Here is a 26,208-nt window from a genome sequence, read left to right as displayed (position 1 = left end):
GTGCGTATGTTTCCTTCTTCCCTTCTCCCCCTCCTCTAACTTTTCCCCTTCTGCAGGAGATCTGCCCAAGGAGAATCCATATGAGGATGTGGACTTAAAGAGCAGGAGAGCAGGACGAAAATCCCAGCAACTGTCTGAGAACTCCTTGGACTCTTTGCACAGGATGTGGAGTCCTCAGGACAGAAAGTACAACAACCCATCCAATCAGGTAATGGCAGCCCCAACTTGACCCTGTAGGGTCAGCACGAGGGCCACAATAAAGGCCTGTCCTCTCAAAGCTTAGGCTCAGCTCCTACTCAGGCTTTTTCTTTCACTAACGCCTGGCAGAATTGGCCTCAGGAGAGAGCTCTGTACTTACGGATTTCTGGCATATTGAAACCCTTGTGGACAACTGAGTCATGCTCTTAGGGGTGTCCTGTCCTGCCTTATTCTCCTCATTATATGAGCTCTGAGCTGCCAGGAATCCCTGCAGTCCCCTGTCTCATCATTATCTCGCCTCCCCTTCTGTGGGAAACAGGAAGATAGGGCCCTGGTTGGTCCTGTTTGGAGTCTTGGTATTCCCCAACTCTGGCAGAAATGATCTCAGTACTGGCATTTGAGGGCCAGGTATAGGCCCACGGGCCAGACTGGGAGAACGAGGCTGGTATCTACCAGACCTGGAGCCACTCCTATTGGAGGGAGTAAGAATTAATCTTCAGGACTGGACTGAGAGAAGACAGAACAAGAAGAAAGGTGAAAAGTCAAAGGAGGCCCTTAGAATTATGCTTAATCTGGTCCTGTACAGGGTGGACAGGAGGCAGGAGGATGGATGCTTTCTCTGACTTTTTTTTTTTCTTGAGGCCGTTTAACCTTACCCAGGCAACTCTTACTCTGCAAATGAAGAGACTTGGATGTTTTATAACAGTGAATAGAAATATAAAAGTTTTTTTTTTCTGCCTTTGGAATGACGTGATTGTTTTTATAAAATGTTTACCTTTCTAATGTTCTCTGTTCAAACAGGCTTCCATTGAATTTGTACTGCCAGACTAATTGGGTGGAAGAGGAAATTAGGGGTGGGGAGGAAGGAGGATTTGCTGAAGAATGATGAGAGGCAATTCCAGATCTAGGCACCTGGTGGAAGGCCTGCAGTTTGCAGGGGCTTGTCTTCTAGCAGTGAGCAAGATCCACTCAGAATAAGGCACCCTGTGCTGAAGGGTGTCATTCTAGATGGAAGGAAGCAGAAAACAGATCAGGACTGGGGACAGGCACAGCCCAGGACTTTGTGGGTGAGAGAGCCACTTGAGTCTGAGGCCTGCCTTGCCCGGGCTTTGGCTGTCAGTGCCCAGAGCTGGCATGTTCTCCCTGGAAGAAGAGCAGGGCCACACTTCCAGGATCACCAAGCAGAGCAGGCTGGCATAAAGATTACAGCCCTCTGTAAGCAGAAGCCTTTTAGGACTGAATCAGAGGTGGGGAAGACTAACTCCATTTTCTAAGCTCAGTAATGGGTACAAGTCTAAGGTTTGTCCTGAAGCTCAGAATGAGTTCCTAGAATTCTCACGATGCCTTCTCGTTCCACTCAGATGAGAGCTTTCTTTTTTTTGGGCAGCAATATAGTTAAACTTCCTGTGGGAAAGCAGGTATCTAATCTAGCCCTGACCTATTGATTAACTGCCAAAGTCTTAAAAGAGAAAGCCAGGGTAGATAGAAACTCTAGGGCAGGGTTGAGGAGAGCCAGGCATGTCAGTCTGTGGCTTCTATGTCCAGGCCCCAGCAAATAGGTACTGGCCAAAGCATCTGTGGTGAGCCCCTCTTCCCTGCCCTCTCCTCCATGCTAGCTCTCCCCGAAACCCGGCAGCCAGTCCCTGCGCAGTGGAAACTGGTCAGAAAGGAAGAGCCACCGGTTGCCACGATTACCCAAGAGGCACAGTCATGACGACATGCTGCTGCTGGCTCAACTGAGCCTGCCGTCATCACCCTCCAGCCTCAATGAGGACAGCCTCAGCACCACCAGTGAGCTGCTGTCCAGCCGCCGGGCCCGCCGCATTCCCAAGGTAGCTTCCCCAGTTGGATGGAGCTGGGACTGTGCAGGTGGGCGGGCAGGCAGCCAGCTCTTCTCTTTCCTCCCTAATCTGGCACTGCATCCTCAATTCTCTTTGAATAAGCAGTGAAGTAAGCCTACTCACTGACCTCTCTTTTTCATCTAGTTTTAGTTTCCCCTTCTTATCAACAGAGATGCATTAACTGATTCTTGGGGCTCAGATGTTAGAGGACGAAAAGGCTAGCTTCTGTCCCTGGGAGCTCTCCATGTGATTGGGTGGATGGGAACCAGTCCTTGGGAGGCTCCGCATTAGTGAATCCAGTAACACGTGAGTGTGAGTTTTGGCATCTCCCTGCACACATGAACATTTCCAGGCTGTTAAGGACCCAGGATTCAAACATGAGTCTTCCTTTCTATAATGTGCAGAATTGAGACTTTGCAGCATTGATTTGCATATATAGGCAGCCAGGCTCAAATCCCCAGCCCAAAGCGCAGGATTTAACCAAATGGTATTTTTAGCCTGCAAACAATGCTGTGGGTATATTGGGAATTTAGCTTCTTCCTGTCAGGGCCCAGGTTTTATAGCCCAGAGGGGAAAGGCTGGAATCCTTGTTCCTGTTTTTACTCCAGAAGAAGCTCTTTGTCCCAGTTGGTTCAGTGACTCCTGGGACCCAGGAGTTCCCATCCTGTCTAGCTTGATCACAGTTCCTCCCTCTGGGGAGCTAACTTTAGTGTCCTTGTCTTGAGGCAGGAGACCACTCAGGGGACTAGGAGATAGAGAGCTATGAGGCAGGGCCCGTGAGTTTCACTTAGGATTAGTCCTGTAGGGAGACCAGTAATAATAAGCCTAGTGGGTGAAGGGAGGGCAGAGAGCTTGCACCAGTAAGGGAAAGGATGGGCCCCTAATTAGCCTTCTTGGAAGCAGGGGCAGCTGGCGCTAGGGTTACCTCACCCTTCCTGCTTTTCTCACGCAGCTTGTCCAAAGAATTAACTCCATCTACAATGCCAAGAGGGGAAAGAAGAGGTTAAAAAAGCTGTCTATGTCCAGCATTGAGACAGCATCACTGAGAGGTAGGCTTGATGCCTGAGCTAGTTCAGGTGTCTGGGACCCTTGGGCATTAGAAATAGGGAGAGGCATGGACTGGCTTCTGTGGGCCAATTGCAGGGTTCTCCTGCCTTCCAGGAGGGTAGAGCCCTGCCAGGAAGTGGCCATGTAGGAGGGAGGCCAGAGAGGGACATACAACCCTGGGATGGGTTAGTTCAGGCTTTGGGCTATGAGGCCCTGAGTAGGGAGGTGGGTGTGGGAATCTGCTTCTGGCAAAAAGAAAGGCCAGACTTACTGAGTTCTGTGGCCTGTTTCCCATTTCAATTCCTTGCCTCTGGGAGGCAGAACGCTTGTGTTCCAAGCCTGTAGGCCTCTCTGCTGGCTCAGCCTCCAGCTCAGGCTCTCAGCTTCCCCCAGATCAGGACCCGATAAGAGTTTGTATAGATTAGCACCCACGGCCTGCCTTCTGAGGGACCCTGGTCATGGGCCTGTAGGAACCGAGACTAGATACTGATCCTTCCCTCACGAGAAGAGTTGGGAGGGGGACATGGAAAACATTTGCTGTGGGGCAGTGGCTCAGCAAGCATGCACTCCTGTTACTTTTCCAGATGACAATAGTGAGAGTGAGAGCGACTCTGACGACAGGTTCAAAGGTGAGCACGGCTCTCCAGGAGCACAGAACCCTTTCTCAGCTCTAGCTGCGGGGAATCAGTCTTCCCTGCTTTGCACATGTGGTTCCAGTGTCCCAATCTACCTGGTTTGGAGAGTCAACAGGCAGGCAGGATACCAGGCCAGGAGAGCAGGGAGCTCTAGGGAGTCCATTCTTATAGTAATTGGAGCTCAGCCCTGTAAGGTTAAATCCAGAATCTCTCTTTGCCCAGATTTAAGGCTGGTGACCCTGATCATACTCTCCCAAGCCATTGCTCATGGGAGTTGGGTGCTAGATTTGAGTGGTAAATCTGTGACGCTGGAGGGTTCAGAAGATCACAGGTACCTCTTCTGGTTGTAAGAAATGTGCCATAAACTGAGAAAACTGGTCCTCTGGAGACCCTGAGGCCGCCCATCTCCCTAACCCTTAAAAAGGAGGACTGCCGCTTCCTTGAAAAGGTTCTGAGACCCTCATATTCCAGGGGCCTTGGACAGATTTCTGCGCTTTCTCTATTGGGAAACCCTGCCTAGGTGTCCTTAGGTGGTTAAAGTATATGCGCGCTTGTTCCCTCCTTCCCTTCTCCCCTGGATCCACCAGGCAAGTGGGCAAGCGGACCTTGGACCTGGGGACAGAGACAAAGGGCCCAAGTCCGAGGAGTCTGGTAGGGTCCCAAGGATGAAGGCTTTATCCATGTATATGCTTTGTATATGTCCTATTGGCATGGAAGCAGAGACGGGGTGGAGTGGTTACCAATGATACATCTCTGGGTTTGCCTAGCCTAGGTGTTCCTATTGGCTTCAGCTCAGCCTTCAGAAGCTCCAGGAGAACCAGGCAGTAGCTTCTTATGTTAAGGGCAGTATTTGTGCAGGCGTAGACACCTCGCTCTTGCCACTTCTCCCCTAGACAAAACTGGGAGAGCGTGTCAGACTAGGCTCATACAATTACAGGAGACCACAGAGGGGGAGCCCCGAGCCAGGGGCTGAGGGGGCCTAACATGGGGATAATGAGGGTCCAGTCTGCTTGTCTGCAGCTCACACACAGCGCCTAGTCCACATCCAGTCAATGCTGAAGCGTGCACCCAGCTATCGGACACTGGAGCTGGAGCTGCTCGAGTGGCAGGAGCGGGAGCTTTTTGAGTACTTTGTGGTGGTGTCCCTCAAGAAGAAGCCATCCCGAAACACCTACCTCCCTGAAGTCTCCTACCAGTTTCCCAAGGTGAGGCTGTCTCTCTCCCATCTTCCCAACCCTGCTCCTCCATCATCTTCTGCCTGCCTGGCCCATCTGATGATGAAGAGAGATTCTGTTCCTGCCATAGCTACTCACCTAGCCACAACAGCCCTGAGCTTGGTTCCTTGTAGCCAAGAGGAGAGAAGGGGGCCTTGAGAAGTTGTGGGTTTGGGCCAGTGCTTATTCAGAGGATGAGGTTGTACTCAGAATAAGCCCTATAAGGGTCCCCAGAAGAGCCCCAGCTACTTATGTTCTCTCTTTTTAATAACTTTATTGAGATAGAATTTTCACATCATATAATTCACCCATTTAAAGTGTACAATTCATTGGTTTTTTAGTATGGTACAACTCTGTAGTTATACAGCCATCACCCCAATCAATTTTAGAACATTTTCATTATCCCAAAAAGAAATTCTGTACCATGAACAGTCATTTCCCATTGCCCTCACCCACCTTATTTGTTATATTTTCGCTGCTCGCCACCAGACAGCCAGCCTGGCCTCTCCTCTCCTTTAACACCCAAGCCCTTTCTCTGCTATTGTTTCTGCCAGGAATGCTCTGTCTGCAGCTCTTCACAGCGCCACCGACTTTTTCTCATTCCTCAGTCTCTGTTCAGATACCACCTCCTTCGGAAGGTCTTCCCAGACACCCTAAAGTACTGCTGCCCCCCCCATCTGCCTGGTTCTCTGTCACATCACCCTGCTTATTTCCTTTGTAGCACCCTCTGAAATTTTGTTGTTCATTATCTCACTCTCCTGACCAGAATGTGCAGGGAACAGGGACCTTATCTACTTTGTTTTATAATGGTGGCCACAGCACAGGGCCCAGTGCCAGATACCACCTAGGAAGCACTTAAAAAATTAGTGGGTATTTATTGAACAAATGATGATTCAGACCCCTCTGTAAGAATCACAAGTGGGATAACGGTTTCTGAGAGGCATGCCAGTTGGTAGGATGGCATCTGGGGCTCTCAAGGGACGTTCCATGTCATCTCCCATCTCTTCTCCTCATATTCCTCTTCCTACAGCTGGACCGACCCACCAAGCAGATGCGGGAGGCGGAGGAAAGGCTCAAGGCCATTCCCCAGTTTTGCTTTCCTGATGCCAAGGACTGGCTCCCTGTATCAGAGTATAGCAGGTGAGGCATGCCCAGGCCTGGCTGGAGGGAAATGGGGGCATAGCTTCTTCATTCCCATACAATGGCCAACAGAGTGAGGCCCACCCTAGTCCAGACCTCTTCTTTTACAGCAACCTGGCCCTCCACTGTCTCTCCCCCTGGGATGACAGTATCTGTTTTCAGGGACTATGCCCTGGGGACTTGCTTTGGGTCCTCTGATAACTTCCCTGATGCCAGGCCCTTTCCTGTTCCAGTGAGACCTTTTCTTTCATGCTAACTGGGGAGGATGGCAGCAGACGCTTTGGCTACTGCAGGCGCTTACTGGTGAGTAAGGCATTTAGTCTTCAAGGGCTGCTGGGCAAGGAATGGGACAGGGTGTTTGTATATATGTGTGCCTCTCTGCAACTTCAGCTTATATGAAAACCTACATTCTGCTCCCTTGTCCTGAGGCTACCCCACCCCTCCACATATAGTCACAGTTGGTACACTCCTGGGATCACAGGGCTCAGAGTGGCCCCTCTGATTGGGCCTCAGCATCTAAGATTATCTGCAGTAAAGAGAGGGAATGAATCACCTTTTACTGGGCTGCTTTTTTTTTTTTTAGCCTTTCTGTACTTTATTGTTGTTTTTCATTTTTCTTGGACTCCTGGACTCTAACTGCTGGTCAGGGACTCTGGAGGATCTTATTACCCTAACAGCATGTGTGCGTGATCAGACTGCAGTAGAGGACAATCTTCCTTATACCACACCTGTCTAGCCTGCTGTGGGGAAGTGTCTTGTCCATAGTCGGCTAAGGCTAGAGGCTGAGCAGGGACAGAAAAGTACCTTCCATGGTATTCTGGGAGAGATATCTTGAATACAAGAGAAAATGACTAGGTTTTGAAAACATAAGCCGTTTTTAAAGAGAGAATCCCTTTCCCATTTCTCTTTCCATTAGCCCTGAGGAGTAGGTGAGGTGGAGGCAAACAGAGCTTGAGAGAGAGCAGGGACCAGTACCTGGCCCCTGCTGCACTCTTTCTTGGAGGTTGCCAGGATATTGTAGGCTTGGGTTGTCCACATTGTTTTGGGGTTTGTAGGCCTTAGCAAAGGAGCCCTAGTGGTACACTGGTTAAGTGCCTGGCTGCTAACTGAAAGGTCAGCAGTTTGAACCCACCAGCCACTGTGTGGGAGAAAGACTTGGCAATATGCTTCCATTCAGACTACAGCCTTGGAAACCCTATGGGGTAGTTCTACTTTGTCCTATAGGGTCGCTATGAGTCAGAATCAACTTGGCAGTACACAACAACAGGCCTTAGCTGGTGAAGGCCTCACTGGATACCAGACTAGGAGCAGATGAGGGGGATCTAGGCAGGCATAATGTATAGCAGGGAGCCCAAAAGGATTCCAGACCAATCATTCATGTACTATTCATTCATTCAGAAACACTTATATACCTGTTAGGTGTTAGGCAACATACTGAAGGCACATAAAGATGAGTTAGACATGGATGTTTGGTAAGATAGGGTCAGCGAAAAAGAGGAAGACCCTCAATGAGATGGATTGACACAGTGGCTGCAACAGTGAGCTAAGGTATAACAATGATTGTGAGGATGGCACAGGATCGAGTAGTGTTTTGTACTGTCGTACATAGGGTGTCTATGAGCTGGAACCAACTCGAAGGCACCTCACAACAGCAATAGTAGGAGAGGTAGAACTCTCTCAGCTAAGAAAGGAAGAGCAAAGAGAGTAAACTTCTAATGGAAACAGTTAAACACTCAGGTGCTAACCGGGAAGTTGGTGGTTCAAATGCACCCAGAGGCACCTTGGAAGAAAGGCCTGGTGATCTCCTAAAAGATTACAGCCATTAAAAACCCAGTGGAGTGCAGCTCTACTCTGTAACACATAGGGTCACCATGAGTTGGAATTGACTCAATGGCAACTTTTTAAAATCATGTTTCAGGCTAGGTGCTACAAGTATGTTATTTTCTTTAATCCTTGCAATAGCCGATGAGATATTACTATCTCCCTTCTATAGATTAGGAAACAGACTGAAAGATAGAGTGACTTGCCCAAGATCACACAGCCAGTGAGGGACAGAGCCACAATTGATCCCAGTTCCTTTAACACCAAGTCTGGTACTCTTGGATCACCCCAAAGGGTAGTCTGGATTCTCAGATATTTGCATATAGAATGCCCAGTGAGTGGGGCTAAGGAAATTTGGAGCAGTACAGATGCCAGGTGGGAGCCAGGCAGAGGCCAGCACATTCTTGGGTCACCAGGGTCTGAAGAGGAGCTTTCCAAAGGTTGCCTCGCAGGAGCATAGATGAAGCAGAGCTGCTCCTTTGCAGCGGGCCTGCTGCCCCCAGGGAAGACTGTGTTTGTCCTGGCGTGCTCAGAGAGGGCCTGGGCTGGGTCCCCGCCAAGGGGGCTGGCACTAGCTCGGCATTCCTGCAGATTGGACACAATGATTCTAACCCAAATCCCACATACTTGATTTAATCACTTGGGGCTTTAGAGGAGGTGGGGGAGAGGGAAGGAGAGAGGAGTGAGTTTCAGGCCTAATATGGACAAAAACAGATTCTGCCTTCTCTTTAGATCTGTGACGTGTGGCCAGCAGGTTTGGAGACTGAAATAGCCCCATCTGCATTTGCTTAGCAGCCTGCATGAGGGGCCAGCACCTGCTGCTCTGCTCCCTCCCCACCCAGCCTTGCCAGGCACTCAGGTCTCTGAGCCCAGAGGCAGCCATAAGAGCCTTGCCACCCCCTTGCTAGAGGAATGGATGGACTCACCCCAGCCTGCACATGGGGCTGCAGGCCAGGGGAGCTCTCAGTACAAGTCTCCTTCTCCAACTACCTACCTTTCACATCCCCTTTTTCGTTGTTCTCCTTTACTCCATAGCACAGCTCTGTCCTATGTCTCTGTGTCCCCCTCTCTCATGCTTTAGAGGTAAGACAGCAAAAATAGACATATCCTGACCCCACTTTTAGATATGTGACCTGGGGCAAACTGCTTAATCTTTCTGAACTCAAGTTTCCTCATCTATGAAATGGGAATAATAATGCCTGTCTCAGAAGTCTTTTGTCAAATACTAAGCCCAGGACTCAGAGTAAACAAAGTAGCTCCCTTGCCTTGCCTATTTTCAGTTTGCCTTCTAAGAATAGGGGGGTGGTGGGGAGTAGGGGGTGGCCAGGGAAGGCAGAAAAGAGCAGCCCAAAAAGGGACGTTTTGCAGAATATCCCCTCGGAAGGGGCATCAGGCTGCATGGCTTGCTCATAAGAATGTACACAAGTCCCTGTCATTACCGTTGCCTCCCCTGGAATCCCAGCCTTAGGGATGTAGATCCACAAACCGCCCTATAGCCTCTGCCAGAGTGCTTCATCCTTTGCCAACCTGTCACTGTCCTTCTGGGGTAGAAGGATGGAACCTGTGTCAAACTTGGCAGGAACTGAAGCATCTTGGGCTGGAAGACCTAGCATTGGCTGAGGCCTGTCCCTAAGGAGCAGCAGCCTTTCCTTTTGGGCCTGGTTGGGTACAGAAGTCTAGAAGAGGCATGAGTCTTCCTCTGCTAGGAAGAGAGGGGGCCTGAGGACCTGTCCATAGTCCTCAGTCCCCAGGAAAAGGAGCCAGGTATGGTAATCAAACATTCTCTGTGTCCCTCCCTCCTCCTCTTTGCTCCGGCCCAGCCAAGTGGGAAAGGGCCTCGGTTGCCAGAGGTATACTGTGTCATCAGCCGCCTTGGCTGCTTCGGTCTGTTTTCCAAGGTAAGAGGGCTTCTGGCTTGCTTCCCTTCCCCTCACCCCAACTGACAGCTCCCATAGGAATCTCTGCAGCCAGCTTAGATGAGAAAACCACCTGTGTGTGTGTATGTGTGTGAGAGACGAGGAAGACAGAATGGAAGAGCAAGTACAAGCTAGCTCTCTGACGCCTTCCTTATTCCCAAGCCTGGCTCTCCACCTAGCCAGCTGGCATTTCCTCAGCGTTAGCACTGTCAGGGAAACCCTGGTGGTGTAGTGGTTAAGTGCTACAGCTGCTAACTTAAAGGTCAGCAGTTCAAATCCACCAGGTGCTCCTTGGAAACTCTACGGGTGCAGTTCTACTCTGTCTTACAGGGTCGCTATGAGTCAGAATCGACTCGACAGCAACAGGCTTGGTTTTGGTTTGAGCACTGTCGGTGTCTGCTCACCGTAGGCAAAGCCAGAGTCCTTGGGGACAGAGACTACCTTGGGAGAGCCAAGAGTGCCCAGAGAGCCGGTTCTGAGGTGATATTTCCTTTGCTGCTCAGCTCCTGAGGACTGAGGCAAGTACCCATTAGAGAGCAGAGTAGGCACTGAGTGTTCAGAAAGGGGGAAGGGTACGGTGTGAAGATCCAGGCAAGACAGCCCTCCTGTCTGCCAGCTTCTGGCTCAGGCTTATCAGTTGCCAGGCTGCCCTCTTCTCTGCCCAGGAGGTGGGGAAGGGCAGTGCCCTGATGCCCCTCCTCTTCATGCTGCTGGCTGTGGGCATAGGTCCTAGATGAGGTGGAGCGCCGGCGTGGGATCTCTGCTGCCTTGGTCTACCCTTTCATGAGAAGTCTCATGGAGTCGCCCTTCCCTGCCCCTGGGAAGACCATCAAAGTGAAGACATTTCTGCCCGGTGCTGGTAATGAGGTAAGAATTGCCGTCGCCACTTCTCTCAGGCTATTGGCTTGCGCTAGAGTAGGACCTGCCAAGTCAAGGTCACAGTCTCCAGGAGGTACAGAGCGTAGCCCTGTCCTCGTCCACCATGTCTGAACACTTAATAAATAGGCCTGAAAAAGGGAATGATGAAATTGTAAATGTTGCCCTGCTCCTCCACTCCCCTGAGGGGCCTTGCCTGACAAACCCCAATAACTGTTTGGACTAAACTGCACTCCCTCTACCCTCCTTTCATTCATTTATCAGGTATTTTCTGAATACTCATTATGTGTCAGGGATTGTGCCAGACCCAGGGACACAGCCATGAAGTTAAAGAGGGACACAACCCCTGTCCTTATGGAGTTTATATCTAGTGGGAGAGACTGGTGTTGAATAAATACTTCTACATATAAAAAACCAAACATATAAACAGAATAATTTGTAAATGTGCTAAGTGTCAAGTGAAAACACAGAAAATCAGGGGATCTGCTTTAGATTAGGGGGTCAGGGAAAGCCCTCTTTGAGAAAGTGAAATTTTACCAGATGAGTGAGTAGTAGTCAGTCAAATGAAGTGGGAGGAGGGAAACTGAAAGAGGAGGGTATGGGCGAAAGAAGGTTATTCCAGGTAGAGGGAAGAGCATATATATCTGTGAGTGGAGTGAGCTGGGAAGTGATGTAGTAGAAATGGATGAAGAAGTATAAAGAGAAGCTTGTCTGTGAAGGGAAATAGGGAACAGGGCAGTGGCTGAAAGGAAATATGCAGCCAGGAGAGAATTTTTTAGGGATGGTTGGCTGTTGGTGAAAGCCTAGCAGAGGCAGAGGTTAAGAGGCAGAAAAGGGAGGGGTAACCAGAGGAGCTGTGTCACTGAGAAGGCACCATGGTGGGGTACGTGGAGGGATTGGCTTTTGTTGGGAGAGAAGGACACTTCCTCTTGTGACAAGAAGGGAGGGTAGTAGTTTGTAGATTTTGGATTCCCATTAAGGAGCAGAGCAGGCACTGAGTAATCAGGGAGTGGGGAGGGTAAGGTACAAAGATCCAGGCAAGGCAGCCCTCCCATCTGCCAGCTTCTGGCTCAAACTGCTCAGTTGCCAGGCTTCCCCCTTCTCTGCCCAGGAGGTGGGAAAGGGCAGTGCCCTGTTGCCCCTCACTAGCTTTGTTTCTCATCACTCTGCCTTCAGTTACTTACTTTTCCTTGAATACTAAACCCTACTTCTTTTGCCTAGAAGACGCTTCCCTTCTTTTCTAGTTGTACAATCCAGGTCCAGCATCTTGTCATCTGTGATGCTTCCCTGACCCCTCCCCACCCCAGATAAGGTTGGGCTCCCTTCCTAGATGCCCTCCCAGCCCCCAGTACGGATGTTAATCATACCTTACCTCTGCCATGACACCAGTCACACAGGCTGTGGTTTTTCAGGCTCATTAAACCCACCTAGACCACAATCTCCTTGAGGGCAGGGATGAATGACATGTGAGCTGCCTGTGTGAATTCTCAATCCCTGGAGGGAGGCTGGACCCAAGGGTAGTAGGAGCTGTGGGCTGCGTGCTGGAGAGCAGGGCTTGTTGGGCTGCATGTAGGCCTTTCAGGAAGGAGGATGACGGGAGATTGACTGTGATGACTTCTAGGGGGTGGTGTTGGGCAGGAACAGGTATGTAACTGCAGTATGGTATATTCTTTCAGTGCACATTCACTGAGCATTTTTGGTGTACCCAGCATGGTGCTAATCACTGAGCCTCCTGGGAGTTCACAATCTGGGGGAAGAGACAGAATTGTAAATAGATCCTTGCAGTGACTTGTGCTTTTTCATGCTTTTTTGGGGCCCAGAAGGATGAATGGTGAGCTAGGAGTTAGAACTTCTTCACTTTCCTAGTCCCTGAGGACCAAATGAGATGATGTGGAGTAAAAAAAAAAAAAAAAAAGGAGTAAAAGCCCCTTGAAAAGAATTAGCTCTGATACCATAGGGCTGTAAGAGAGAATGAGTTTCTCACACTAGTACTCAGGAGGCCTGTGCATCCATGCTGCTCACATGTGCTGAGTGACCAAGAATGGGACTAGGGAGCCTCCAGTGACAGCAGCTTTAGCAGGGCCTGAGCCTTAGCAGTTTTTCCCCTGCTGCAGTTCTAACTTTTGGTTTCAGTTGCTCTCCTCCACCCACATGACTGCCCCCAGGGAAGCAGAACTTTTGAGCTGTAGCACAAACTTTGGGAGCAGCCCTGTGACCCCTTTGGAGGAGGGATAACTAGACCTGGCTCTTGTCAAGAAAGTCCTGCTTCTTGGCAAGGCTGTGGAATAGCCAGTTCTTTCCTTGTGTTTTCCTTGTCCCTGGCACTGGGACACTGAGAGGGTTGATAGAGATAGATGCAAGGATGGCAGGACAAACTTAGCCTCTGGAAGGAAATTCTTTCTACCAGGAAAGGGAGAGGCATGGCAACAAGGACACCAGTATTACCTTTTCAGAGATACCTGAGAACAGAGTCCTGGAATGCTGAGGTGTTGCCTTTCTATGGCCTGGAGAACGATGATAGATTGTGGGGTCTGGCCAGCATGGGGAGTAGGACATTTGCCTGAGAGATGGGCAGGAGGGTGGGGAGGGCCCTACAGATAAAGCAGTGCTTTTCTCAACCTCCTCATCTGTAAGAGAAGTCAGGTCTCTTTCTCCCTTTCCTGAGATTCTGATGTCCCCTCAGCTTCTTTGTTCTGGAGCCTTCCCCACTTTCACAGTCAGCCCTTTCACCCACACACAGGTTGGGTATGTGAGTGCCATGGGAACAGAGCTGTAGTCTAATGAGATGAGGAGACTGGGCCTTATTGCATAGTAGGGTAGATTAGAGACCTTGAAAAGAGAGGGTGGGAAGGGGAAGGCAGCCTACAACTGCTTTGTGGAGGGACCCCGGGGTGGCACACACCTGGCCTGCCTTGGCCCAGTTTCCTCATCACTCTCCTGCAGGTGTTAGAGCTGCGGCGGCCCATGGACTCCCGGTTGGAGCACGTGGACTTTGAGTGCCTTTTTACCTGCCTCAGCGTGCGCCAGCTCATCCGAATCTTTGCCTCACTGCTGCTGGAGCGCCGGGTCATTTTTGTGGCAGATAAGCTCAGGTATGGCCCAGGAGAGCAAGAGGGGAAGGCGCATTCACTAATTAATTCAACAAGTATTTATGAGCCCTAATATGTGTCCAGGTTCTGTGATATTAGTATGTAGGGTGCCTGTGTGTATTTACATTGTGAGATAAAGATCAAATGGAGAGGGAAAGGTTAGCATACCCCCTGGAAAGAGAGGGTGGTTGAGGGAGTTTGAGAACAGAGGAGATGGCAGGATTGAGAACCCAATGAAGGACTTGACCTGAGGGATGAGGGGGGACACTTCTTCCTTTGCAACGATTTCCGGTTTGTGGCCGCATTTCCTCTGGAGGGGAGGCAAGGCCGTCTTTGTTGAATGCTGAGTTTGAGGAGAGTGATGAACTCTGGGAAGAACCACTGTGAGGAAGGAGCAAGGACACTGACAAGGGATAGTGTGAGCACTGCTGAGTCACCCAGTGAGGGACCAATTGGGGTGTCACCTAAAGAGGCAATTAATTGGAGTGACCCAGGGCTGGGCGTTTGTTGGGAAGTTATGGAGAAGGATGGGGTGAGGGTGCTGGGGAGGAGATTGGTTGCAGGAAGGTTTGCCAGTGAAACTAGGAAAGAGAAAGAGAAAATGTCCAGGGACTGGAGGTGCCAGTGAGGTGGGAGAACTGGGTAGAGAAATTAAGAAAAGAGCTGGATAAATCATAGTTTTTGTCCAGAATGTTGGCATTTGTGGTTTTAGAGGTAGAGGAGTTCCAGGTATCGACAAGGTCTGGTTGTGGCCTTAAAAAGGTGTCAGGGTGAAGAGGTGATAGTGATTGGACCTGAGGTGGTCAGGCAGGAAGAAGCCAGAGCTCTTCTAGGCAGCCAAGGCTTAAAGAAAAGTACATGTTGGGGCTGGGTCAGGCTGGGAGAGGATGGGATCTTAGGGAGTCATTATATCTTCTTATTGTCATTAAGTAGACATTACACTACTTGCTGTTTGCCATAACGTATGCCTGGTGCTGAGATGAGGGCCAGTAAAGAAAAATCTTCCTAATAAGCCCAGGATCCCAGGGGTACCTCTTTCTGTGTATATGAGGGAGTAGTTGGGGGAGCTGGAGAAGGGAGCCCTAATTTCCCCCTTAAGGCACTACGGCAGGAATTCAGGAGAAAGAAGAAGGAGGAAAAGCCAGAGGTGCTGACTTTTCCAGACAGTGCCAGAGTTTGGAGATGAGAATTGCTCCTCACTGGTTTCCGTCACAGCCTTAGTGCTTCTGTATCCCACAGTTTTAGGTATTTTGGCGACCGACCACATCCTTATAAAGAGACCAAGGCCAGCAGCTGGGACTAGCCAGGTGTGGCAGCTCCAAGAGTCCCCTGCCTGCCTCCTCTCTGCCGGCCGTGTTAATTGTCAACCATCGAAGTCCTTGGCTACCCAGCTGAAATGCTCTTCCTAGCTAGCCCCTAAAAAAGCCTGGACTCTGAGGTTTCTTTTCCTGTCGATTCCACTCTCACTCATGGCTGAGTATCCTCTTCCCCACACCCAGTCCCAGTCTAGAGCCTGCAGGGCTGTGAATACAGCTATTGTTTTCCTGTGGCTGCAGCTGCTTCTGAGTACATTCCAGGACCCTTCTGGGAGGAAGGACTCTATTCTTGGCCTGGCTGGGTATTCAAGTTCTGCCAGTCTTGGGTCTCAGGACAGATGTCCTCTCTAAAGTCTTTTTTCTGGCAAATGGTTCTACTTGGGGTCTGCCTCTGACTGGAGAGGGCAGGGGCAGGCAGCCCAGTGATGGCACATCTGCCTGGACTTGGGCCAGGGCTCGGGAGGTCCAGCCAGTTCATGTTCCATTGCTCACGTTTTAGGTTTTCCATAAGTCCTTTGTCCTTCTGGCCTAGTTCTGGGGTTGTTTGGGGGCAGGTGGGGGGAAAGTGTCCTAACTCTGCCGTGATCAGCCCCAAGGGTTGTGCAAAGCCTTTTGCCACCCAGGCCCCAGGCCCCTTGGAAGAGATTGTGGAGCTCATTTTGACCTCCCACCCTGAGACAGCACTTCTTCCAGATTTTTTAAAGATGGTTCACCTGGAAGAGTGTGGGGAGCTGCCTCAAGCCCCAGCAGTATTTCAGGTGTACTCAGGGTGGCAGGACAGCCAAGTAGGGCACTGGCTGACAAAGCACTTGTGAACCTCCAGAGGTCCTTCTAGAAAAGGGGACATGTGTTTGTCATAGACTGGATCTGTGTTCTGTGGCTGATGGGGCATTCATTGTGAAAAGGTGAGAATCCCTGCTGGAATTGACCAACTAGAGCCCAGGGCTTTTGTGGCTAATAGGTGGGAACGATAGGTGTGGAGAGGCAGTGTGGGAAAGTCAGGCTTGAAAATGAACTAGACTCTGTGCCTGTTTCCTTGTCTGTAATATGATCCCTAAGGGGAGTGCCTTTGAATCTACTGACAGATTGAGGTGGTTCAGGCCAGGTGTGTCTCTTGTGTTTACCGGTGCACTTTGGGATTTTCTTCCCTGTCCTCCCTTTAGGGGCCCTGGTAGTACAGTGGTTAGAGCGCTTGGCTGGTAACCAAAAGGTCAGTGGTTCGAACCCACCAGCTGCTCCAAGGGAGAAAGCTGTGGCAGTCTATTTCTGTAAAGATTTACAGCCTTGGAAACCCTGTGGGGCAGTTCTCTTCTGTCCTATAGGGTCACTATGAGTCAGTATGGACTAGATGGCAGTGGATTTTTTTTTTTGTCCTCTCTTTAGTCATTCTGATTAGTGACCTGGGTCTAGCGGCCTGGAGCCCCCTCCAGGCCAAGAGAGGAATGACCTCGCTGAGACTTGTGACTGTTTTGGAGCCTAGAGGAAAAATGGGAGTGGGCACCTCCAGCCCAGTAAGAATGGTGCCAGCTTCCTCACCTGCTGATTTTAGTGTACTCCCTTCTCAGACAGCTTTTTTTTCTAACAAAGGAATGGATAGAGGGAAGGAAGAGCAGCAGAAGTAATGCTGATCTGGGAGACGGGAAAACTGGTTGTGTCCTAGCTCTGCCACTTATGACCAGACTGGCCCAGGGTATCCATGGCCTTGGCTGTAAAATGAAGAATTAGATGACTTCTATAGGACCCTCCAGTTCTTAAACGCTGTGAATTTGTGATCAACTCCTGCTCGTCTTCCCCTTTGTACTCCCTAGCCTGAGCTGATAATCTCACACTAGGTGAGGCCTACCTGTGCAGCATTTGTGTGGCCCTTAACAGGTCTGTGTGTTCCTTTTGTGTGTTCAAGTGTTGATATATCCATCATGGATGTTTCTAGGTAGAGTCTCAAACAGGGTAGCACCAGTGTCCTTGAGGCCTTGAGCTGTGGGAAGGTGCGTGCTTCACCAGTCTGCAGGGTCTGACCCAGGCCCCTGAGCCCCCTGCGGTAGAATCCATTAGCATTTCTGTTACACTTGAATGTTTAGCATCACAGGCTCAGACAACCCTGGCCTGAACTTCTGGGCCTGCATTCAGGTGCTTTGTCTCTCTGTCTGTCTGTCCACCAGTACCCTATCCAGCTGCTCCCATGCGGTGGTGGCCTTGCTCTACCCCTTCTCCTGGCAGCACACCTTCATTCCTGTCCTTCCGGCCTCCATGATTGACATCGTCTGCTGTCCCACCCCCTTCCTGGTTGGCCTGCTCTCCAGCTCCCTCCCCAAACTGAAGGAGCTGCCTGTGGAGGAGGTGGGCCATACCTGGGGAGCCAGCTGGGGGGAAGGGTAGAGGAGGGAAGAAATCAAAAGTCCTCAGGTGGGAGCAGAAGAGGGGGGAGGGAGAAAACATGCTGGGATCTACTTATTCGTGGCCTCTGGGCTTCTCTTCCTGGCCCTTGTTCTTTCTCCCTGGGAGGTCTATCCCTGACTGGAGTTATTTGTGTTATCTGACCGTGGGAACCTGGGAGGTCTGAAGGCTTGGCAAAAGGGCATTGCAGGGACTCACACCCTGAATCACTGATAACCACTCCTCTCAGGCGCTGATGGTGAATCTGGGATCCGACCGATTCATTCGACAGGTAAGAGCAGGACACCTCAGAACTGTGAACCTCTGGCTTGCCTAGGGTGGGGGTTTGTTAGACTTGGGCTCCACAGCACTGCACACCATCACACACACTACTCAGCCTTCATAGCCTGTTTGTTGAGCTCTCTGGCCCTTAAGGGTCACAGAAAACACTGGGGTTGGGGAGAAGCTGGTCTGAGAACTCTTGACCTCAGCAGGATCTGCCTTTCTAGTTGGTGGGTATTATCAGGTCTAGGAAAGTAGTTTTGGAGTGGCATGGCCAGGAGGTCTGGAGACTTGACTTCTGGGCTCTGCTACCTTTGTGCCAGATGAACTTGGATAGGCCTCTTAACTTCTTTGAGCCAGTATTCTCATCTCTTAAATGGGGATGGTGCTAACACTTGCTCTGAAATGTGGCCAGGGGAATTACATAGTAATGTATAGAGTGCTATATAACAAAGGGTTGCTATCATTGTTGTCAACTTCAGAAGCCTCTGTTAGTCATGGAAATCCCCCTAGCTCTATAAAGGAGCACAACCCAATGTCCTGCCTTCTGAAAGTACAGTCTGTTTCATACCACCCACAGAGTTAAGGACTCCTGGGTACAAAGTATCAAGGTATAGACACTGAGCCAGGGTGAAGAGGTAGGAACAACAGCCTAACCTCATACCTGAGAGACAAACTGGGCCTGATACTTCCGTTGAATTGTTTGGTTCAGGAAGAGAGACTTCATGGAAGAACTGTGCTGATTAGGCTACACCCCGGAGATCCTTGCTTCCAGTCAAGGACTGGTTGCTGATTGAGGGTTTAGCTGCTACTTCAGTAGCCATACTTGATTCTCTGTAGAATCCTTCCAGCCATTCCTGGAAAAAAGACAAATCTCCCAGCCCCAAGCCAATGGCTTCCCACCCAGAGCTGAAGATGGAAGAATTGGGGAGACTACATCAGGGTGTTCAGGTGGGAACCCTGGCTGGTCCTGGCCAAAATGTGCAGTGAATGCCACCAGCTCCACCACTTATTACCCATGTGACCTCGGGCAAGTTTCTTAACCCTTCTGTGCCTCAGTTCTTAAAATGAAGTTGATAATAGTATCTACTTCACAGGGTTACTGGGAGAATTAAATGAGATTATACATTTAAGCTATTAGAACAGCGCCTAGCACATATTAAAAAAAAAAAAATAAGTGCTCAGTAAATATCAGCTGTGATGATTATCACTGTTTTTTTCCCTTCTGCAGATGGATGATGAAGACACATTGTTACCCAGGAAGTTACAGGCGGCTCTGGAGCAGGCTCTGGAGAGGAAGAACGAACTGATCTCCCAGGACTCTGACAGTGATTCCGATGATGGTAAGCAAAGCTTAACTGGGCAGAATCAGCCCTGGCCCCGGACTGCCTCTCTTTGTTCTCTTAGACTGGATCTGGGCCTCACACAGACCCTTTTTCTATGTACCAGACTCCTTCTGGCTAATGAAGCGCCAGGTATAAGGCCCTTGGTTGCACTCTAGCCTAGAATTCTCTAGCGCCACTCTAATGGGTTTCAAGGAGCTATGACTTGACTGAGTTTGAGGGAGAGAAGAATTGTATTTTCTCAGAGGGAGTTCAGAAACATTAACAGTGTTGGAGCTGCTTCTAGGGTGGCCCAGGCTACAAAGTTGCCCTCTTCCCTCTGAAGCCTTCTCTACCCCAGGGGGTTTAGGAGGGAAAACCGAAACACATGTGTCAACAATAAAAAATCTTTTTGCTGACAAAAAACTTACCAGCCACACTAATTATTCTTGCCTCCACCCATTGCAGGATGGAGGGAACTTCCTCATCCTGTGAGGCCAGGAAGACCACATAGGGTTAGGGCTGTGAGGAAAGTGATGTCCTGGTCTCTGATTTCCACTTTAATTCATCCAGCAAATATTTACTAGTGTCCGGGTTGGGTCCATATTCAGAACATAGTTTTTGACCTCCAGGAGCTTATGGGCTAGTTATGAGCCTGTGAGCACAAGAGATAAAGTTTCAAGAACAAAACTGAATGGAAGTTTTGTTGGGAAGAGGGAAACGCCAGTTGTAGGTTGGGGAAGGCCTTGCAGACTCTTGACTTGAACCTCAAGGATTTTCTCTTCCTTTCCAGAATGTAATACCCTCAACGGGCTGGTGTCGGAGGTCTTTATCCGGTTCTTTGTGGAGACTGTTGGGCACTACTCCCTCTTTCTGACACAGAGTGAGAAGGGGGAGAGGGCCTTTCAGCGAGAAGCCTTCCGCAAATCTGTGGCCTCCAAGAGCATCCGCCGTTTTCTTGAGGTTTTTATGGAGTCCCAGATGTTTGCTGGCTTCATTCAAGACAGGGAGCTAAGAAAGTGTCGGGCAAAGGGTAAGGCCAGAAGATCTTGCAGTTTGGGGCTATGGACCCTCTTCTCTAACTTTCCTGCTACCAGTAGGGCTGAGTGGCTACTCACTGTGATGGAAGCTCTTGGCTTCATAACACTTCTTTTCTTCTGATAGAAACTTCCAAGGGAGCTTTGCTCTCCTCCTATCCAAGTAAATGCCTTCACAAGGCTGTGCTCAGGCTGGAGCCATGTGGCTGGAGAGTGGGGCTCGTCTCCACCTAAGTGCAGGGCAGCCGTTGGTTGCCCATCCCCTCCTCAGGTTCCCTCTGGGGGGTTATGAGACTCCAGGAGTTGGGAAGTCCCTTAAATGGGATTGGGCTGGCCTTCTGTCTTAGGTTGATGGCAGTCTCCACTCAGGACAGAAGGTCATCTTCTCTCTAGTTGTTTCATAAACTTACTCCAGGGCTTTTTCCTTTCATCAAGATCTTTCTGTCTAGCCTCTGCCTTATTGTTTATTCAGTCCACTAAATACTATCCATTTAGTGCGACAAATCTTTTTGGAACAACAAGGGAGAGTGGCCTAAAAGGAGCTAGAGAGGGTGTCCATGTGGGGCAGCTGTGGAATTAAAAGTGGTGTCTTCATCGCAGTACAGCTCAGTCATGTGTACTGGGAGGCAAGATATTGAGCACTGTCTTGCTATCAGCAATAAAACACCAGTGAGGTGTCATTAATGATAGTTGTGATGGGCCAGTGTGAATTCTAGTAAGATGCTCCCACAAATTATAATTTCAGATCCTTGGTTACTCCCTTTTGTGCCCCAGGGTTCCCTGCATTTAGGCCTCCCCTTTCTTTTCTCCAGTGACTGTTCTCTTCCCTGTGTCTGTTCCTCCTCCTTCTGCCCAGGCCTCTTTGAGCAGCGAGTGGAGCAGTATTTAGAGGAACTCCCAGACACTGAGCAGAGTGGAATGAATAAGTTTCTCCGAGGTTTGGGTGAGTAGCCTTGTTACTGATGAGGCACAGGTTTAGCAAGAAGAGCTGGGCTAGCTGATCTTTCCCCCTAAATACTCTGAATAGATGCCAAAGGGTGTTTATAGTGGGGTTGTGGACAGAGCAGCAAGAGATCCCTTGGTGAAGACAAGGTTTCCAGTCCAGTGCTCCAAGGACAATGAATACAGTATTCACCAAACTGCAGGCCCAAGAGAGGCCAAAGTCTCATGTAAGTCAGGTGTTTTGGTGTGCTCGCCTTTCTAAGTGAGCCTGAGGGCTGTTAGGACCAGTGAGCTTTCCTCCAGGCTACACGGGCCTGCAGAAGTAGCAGTGCTGGAGTGCCCTTCTCTTATCACCCTCACCCCCTTCAAGGAGCTCAGCCAGCAAGATCGCAGAATCATAGCATGTCTCAGTTTAGGGGGAAATTGAGGCCGGAGGTTAAGTGGTTTCCACAAAGCCATAGTGATTAATACCAGTGCCGTATTGGAGCTCTAGAAACCCTGGTGGCATAGGGATTAAGAGTTTGGCTGCTGACCAAAAGGTCAGCGGTTCGAATCCACCAGGTGCTCCTGGGAAACCCTACGAGGCAGTTCTACTCTGTCCTATAGTGTCGCTATAAGTCGGAAATGACTCGATGGCATTGGGTTTGGTTTTTTTTTTTTTTTTTTACAGGCGCTTTAGAAGTGTTTCCACTGTCCTGGATCAGATCTGTCATAGCTGTAATTCAGTCTTCCTAATCCTGTCTTTCCCACTCAGAGAGTTAGGGCTGTGAGGAGAGGGTATGGAGGTTGGAAGAGGTGACACCAAAACATTCTCATTCTTGCCCTCTCTGGCCCACAGGCAACAAAATGAAGTTCCTCCACAAGAAGAATTAAACCCCTTTCCCAGCAGCAGAGTCCAGTGCCTTGCAGAACCTGGAGACTGGGGAGGGGTCCCAACCTGTGACCCTCTGGGCTGCTGTGGCTGCTTTGTCCCCACAGACCCCACCCTCCAAGCCAGCCCACCTCTGCCTTCACAATATCCCAGGATACTGTTTGTAAATAATCTGCTGTAAGCTTTCTTAACTGTTTTTGTAACAAGCAAAGAGAATCTGGTAAATATTTGTATATTCCCAAGGGGCTGGGTGCTTTCCTGCCCTGCCCGAGCACAGATAGTTTTGCTGGGTGCTGGTGACTGGCCAATTATGTGCAGCTGACTGTCTCAGCCAAACCACTGATCTTCCCCTGGAGGTTCCTGGCCTGCCTGCCTGAGGTCCCTGCTGCCAGTCTCGGGCCCTGGGGAGCACATTCTGTCTTGTTATGTACAGGAAGACTATTTTTTTAAATCTTAGAGTTTCTATTTTCTTCTATTTGCCCCCCTCCCCCAATCCTCTGTTTTTGAGAGGCAAGGGCCAATCATTCTGCGTGTGCAGCATGTTATCACGCTCTGGCTTGGCCTTTCTTGTTTCTCCTACCCTTTCAAATGGTCAGTGAGTCATGGGAATCTCAGCCCCCAGCCCTGCCAGTGCTCTCCCTCAGTCAGTGGTGGCCATGATGCGGTACAGGGCATCCCTCCTTCCCACCATCTACGGGTGTTCCCAATAAAGTGTACAGTTGTTTGGGCCCAGAGCCCCGTGTGTCCTTGGATTCATTATCTAGAGTTCTCCCTCCTGGGGATGGGCTGTGACAGGCCAGCCTGGAATGAAATAACCATCATGTAGGAAATTCAGTGCTTGATTAGGGGTTTAGATTCAGTATGGGTCACTGACCTTCCCTGAAATTGACTTCTCTGACTGAGTTGTAAAGAGAAGATACCTGATCATTGTTCTAGTTCAGCTTTCCACTCCAATAGCCAACTATTAACCTTATTTAAGTGTTTCCAGTAATGGAAAGAGTGCTCATTGCCCCTTGGCTCTATTACTGGTTGAATCATAACAGTTTCCTATTCAGTCTGAACCCTTAAGACATCATTAGTTATCCTAACATTGGTGGAGGAATGCCCAGCTAAAGCCAACTCAGGGCTTGGTCATACTGTGACCCAATTGCTTATACCTCTTCCCTGTCACTCGGAATAGTTTTTCCCCCCTTTGGAACGCTAGGTTTGCAGAGAAAGCTCTGCTGCATCCCATGGAAGAACAAGGAGAAGCAGAGTAGGGTGGGGAGTAGGGGTGGCTTGGGCTTTGCATCTACCGTGACCTGGGTAGAACAGGAACTGTAAAAACTCCCAGGATGGGACATTAAGTTAGAAGTCTCCTCACTGGTATTGGGTTTGGGTCTGGCAGGATTTGAATCCTGGAAGTTTTCCTGTCCTTCCACCTAGCCTATTATAAACAGGAGATTCTGTCCTAAACTCCCCTCCCTCCTTCCCCCATCTCCATTGAGGCCTGCGCAGGCCCCAGCCTGTCAGTGGTTTGGGGTTGCTATCTGCCTCATAAAGCAAAGTGGAGAGTTTCTTTTCTGAGAAGACAAAGTCATCTTCTCCTCTGAAAAACTCTCCTACAGAGCTGTCTTTGGCGTTTGCCAGGAGTAGGGAGGGCAAGGACTAAGGTCTCAAATCTAGGTGAGTCAGCTGAAGTAGAGAGAAAAGTGATCATAACCTGAAAGTCCAGACTGGGTTACCTCCAGGGCTCATCACTGTTAACCCAGCCTGGGCTCATGACAGTCACAGAAGTGGACTCCTTAATAATAAAATAATAATACAGTTTCCAAAAGGTACAATTTCTATCTTTGTTCAGTGTGACTCTAAAGAACCCTCAGACATGTGATCAAATCACAAGTGTATGAGGTGTAAACTCTCTTTTTGTAAAATTTGAAACCTTTACGTACCTTTATAGCACAGGGGTACATCTCCTTCCTCATGCTTTGGCCACAGCCCTGATACCAATCCAAAAAATGTGATACTGGCACATTATTCAGTAGTTGGAACCCTAGAAAACTGAGAAGGGTATATGCAAACTGCAAAAAAACTGTGCATGGAATTAGGTTCTAAGCTAGATTTTTCCTTATTGTGTAGAACCAACCAGTTCTTTGAAGGGCCTCTAGCATCTCTGGGTTCTCCCCCTCCATGATTGTGACAAACAAAAAATGTTCCCATAAATTTCTAAAACACCCCCCTGGGAGATGGTATGGCAGCCACTGAGAACAAGTGTCTAAACAGCCTTTCTAACAACCCTGGGGCAATTGCTTAGTAGCGGTGGCAACATAGTCTTCTCTACTGGGGAAGTAAGTCCCAGCGTCTGCAGGGGTATCACTCTCCATCTCCACCTCCCCGTTCTGGAGTTAAGAAAGGCCCTGGGTGTCTCCTGTGGTATGACGGGATCAGTCTGGTAACTTTGAGACTTTATGTGTAAACTTTCAGTAATCACACTCTGATAAACTGTCATCTTGAAATTAGGCTTTTAAAAGGAGGTATTATGAAGGAAAGGAGCCCTTGTGACACAATGGTTAAGCGTCCATCAGCTGCTAGAACCCACCACCTGGCTCTGAGGAAGAAAAGACCTGGTGATCTGCTCCCCCCAAAGATTACAGCCTAGAAAACTATGTTACTCTGTACTGCTGGGTTGCTGAGTCGAAATCAACTCGATGGCGCACAACAATTATATAGAACATTATATAAAGGAGTGCCCTTGGAAAACAGTATAATCCAACTCTGGGTCACATCGGAGGGTCTGTGGAGCTAGCATCCCGAGAAAATCAGTCCAATTATGACGGCTCATTCAAAATTTTATTAAAACTAACACTCTTATCTCATACGTATTTTTCCATAGGCATGCAGACTTACAGCCTGCCTTGTACCCAATATGACTTATAAATATAAAATAAACAGGATACCAAAAACAACCCAAAATGGAAATGAAAAGTTGCGATGTAAAATAGAGCCAAGAATGAAACACACACCCTAACCCTATATTCTTAGTAGGGGTGATAGACAAAATTATTTTTTAGCGCCAGACAATGTGGTGGTATGCATTCCAAAAGTCTTAACTGTATTTATGGAGGGTGTGGGGTTAAAAAGACCATGAAAAATCTAAAACAAGAAAAAAAAATTGCTTTTCAGCACTGGCAATTACTGGTAGCTAATCAAAGCATGTACATCAATCTCCTTCCAAAAAGCCTGAGGGAAAATCCCTTCTCTGTTTTACAAGAACATTTTTATGCTAATACATAAAACATGCTTTTGTTTTAGACCAAGGTGCCTTTAACAACCGGCGCTTATTTTAAACTCTTGAAACAAAATTCATTCAGATAAGTGGAAATTCCTATCTGGAAAGTGCATATTAAGACCACACCCCCTGTTCTTAAACGCACCAGAAGCGGATCTGAAGCGCGGCAAAGCTGGCCCAGAGTCCGGCTCTGTAGTGTGGCCACGGCCGCACAGCCGCGAACCAAAACCCACTGCCGTCCATCGATTCCGACTCATAGCGACCCTAAAGGGCGGAGCAGAAGTACCCCACAGAGTTTCCAAGGAGCACCTGGGGATCTGAACTGCCGACCTTTTGGTTGGCAGCTGTAGCACTTAACCACTACGCACAGCAACAAAGGCAGGGCTTAAACCTTCCGCCTACCCCGGGAAACTCCAGCAGTCGCCTATCGCGGACGGCGGCTGCACTTGCCGGAAGCGGCTGGGAAGGGGGTGGAGCTGGCGCCCACTGTGCTTCCGGCCGGGGGGGCGGTGTCAATATGCCCCGGAATCAGAACGTCACATCAGCAGGAAGCGTCTCGCCAGGTCGGAGGAAAGGAGGGAGGGGATCCTGGTTAGCGCGAGGGCGCCGCTGAGGTTGGCTGCGCACACCGACGAGTGGCTGCAGGATCTAAGAGTTCCGAAGGCTGCAGCCGCCCACGCCCCGTAGCCTCCCACCTTTTAGTGTGGGCGGACGTTGCACATCTCCAGCCCGTGGTGCGCGCCTTCGGCTTTTCGTTCCAGGGCTGACTGCTTGAATTGAAGACCGCTATAGGGGATTTTGACAGTGAGGTGTGCCTTTTTATGTGGCCGACACTTCCCATAAATTCAAACTTTTACCTCCATCAAGGGGTGGACGAAAATATATTCAAAGCACATACACAATAGGTCAGAAATTATGTTTTGCAATTCCTTAAACTTAAAAAGTTAGCTACCAACCTAATATCGAGACGGTGCCATTTTTCAGTTCAAAGGGGTAGGCGATTAAACGTTTGAAGACCAG

The 26,208-nt window shown here is 49.4% G+C and overlaps 1 protein-coding gene across 12 annotated transcripts in view; it reads left to right on the top strand.

The window, feature by feature from the left end:
• Window positions 1-22,752, top strand: part of DENND2B (DENN domain containing 2B) — a 220,676-nt gene extending 197,924 nt beyond the window's left edge. For 5 of the 12 annotated variants that reach the window (XM_049890316.1, XM_049890318.1, XM_049890315.1 and 2 more), the window contains 16 exons: window positions 57-208; window positions 1,815-2,030; window positions 2,992-3,088; window positions 3,671-3,715; window positions 4,742-4,926; window positions 5,966-6,075; window positions 6,309-6,378; window positions 9,717-9,794; window positions 10,539-10,679; window positions 13,632-13,780; window positions 17,253-17,430; window positions 17,717-17,758; window positions 18,980-19,091; window positions 19,864-20,103; window positions 20,964-21,050; window positions 21,888-22,746. In XM_049890316.1, coding sequence (XP_049746273.1) covers window positions 57-208; window positions 1,815-2,030; window positions 2,992-3,088; window positions 3,671-3,715; window positions 4,742-4,926; window positions 5,966-6,075; window positions 6,309-6,378; window positions 9,717-9,794; window positions 10,539-10,679; window positions 13,632-13,780; window positions 17,253-17,430; window positions 17,717-17,758; window positions 18,980-19,091; window positions 19,864-20,103; window positions 20,964-21,050; window positions 21,888-21,922 — 1,937 coding nt within the window. In that variant the 3' untranslated portion in view covers window positions 21,923-22,746. Of the gene's footprint in view, window positions 1-56; window positions 209-1,814; window positions 2,031-2,991; window positions 3,089-3,670; window positions 3,716-4,741; window positions 4,927-5,965; window positions 6,076-6,308; window positions 6,379-9,716; window positions 9,795-10,538; window positions 10,680-13,631; window positions 13,781-17,252; window positions 17,431-17,716; window positions 17,759-18,979; window positions 19,092-19,863; window positions 20,104-20,963; window positions 21,051-21,887 lie in introns of all 12 variants that reach the window. The other 7 variants (XM_049890320.1, XM_049890325.1, XM_049890326.1 and 4 more) reach the window with 4 other exon arrangements.
• Window positions 22,753-26,208: the final 3,456 nt, after the last annotated feature.

The sequence above is a fragment of the Elephas maximus genome, chromosome 7 (genome assembly GCF_024166365.1).
Source record: "Elephas maximus indicus isolate mEleMax1 chromosome 7, mEleMax1 primary haplotype, whole genome shotgun sequence".
Lineage (NCBI taxonomy): Eukaryota > Metazoa > Chordata > Mammalia > Proboscidea > Elephantidae > Elephas > Elephas maximus.
This window is presented reverse-complemented; position numbering and strand designations above follow the sequence as displayed.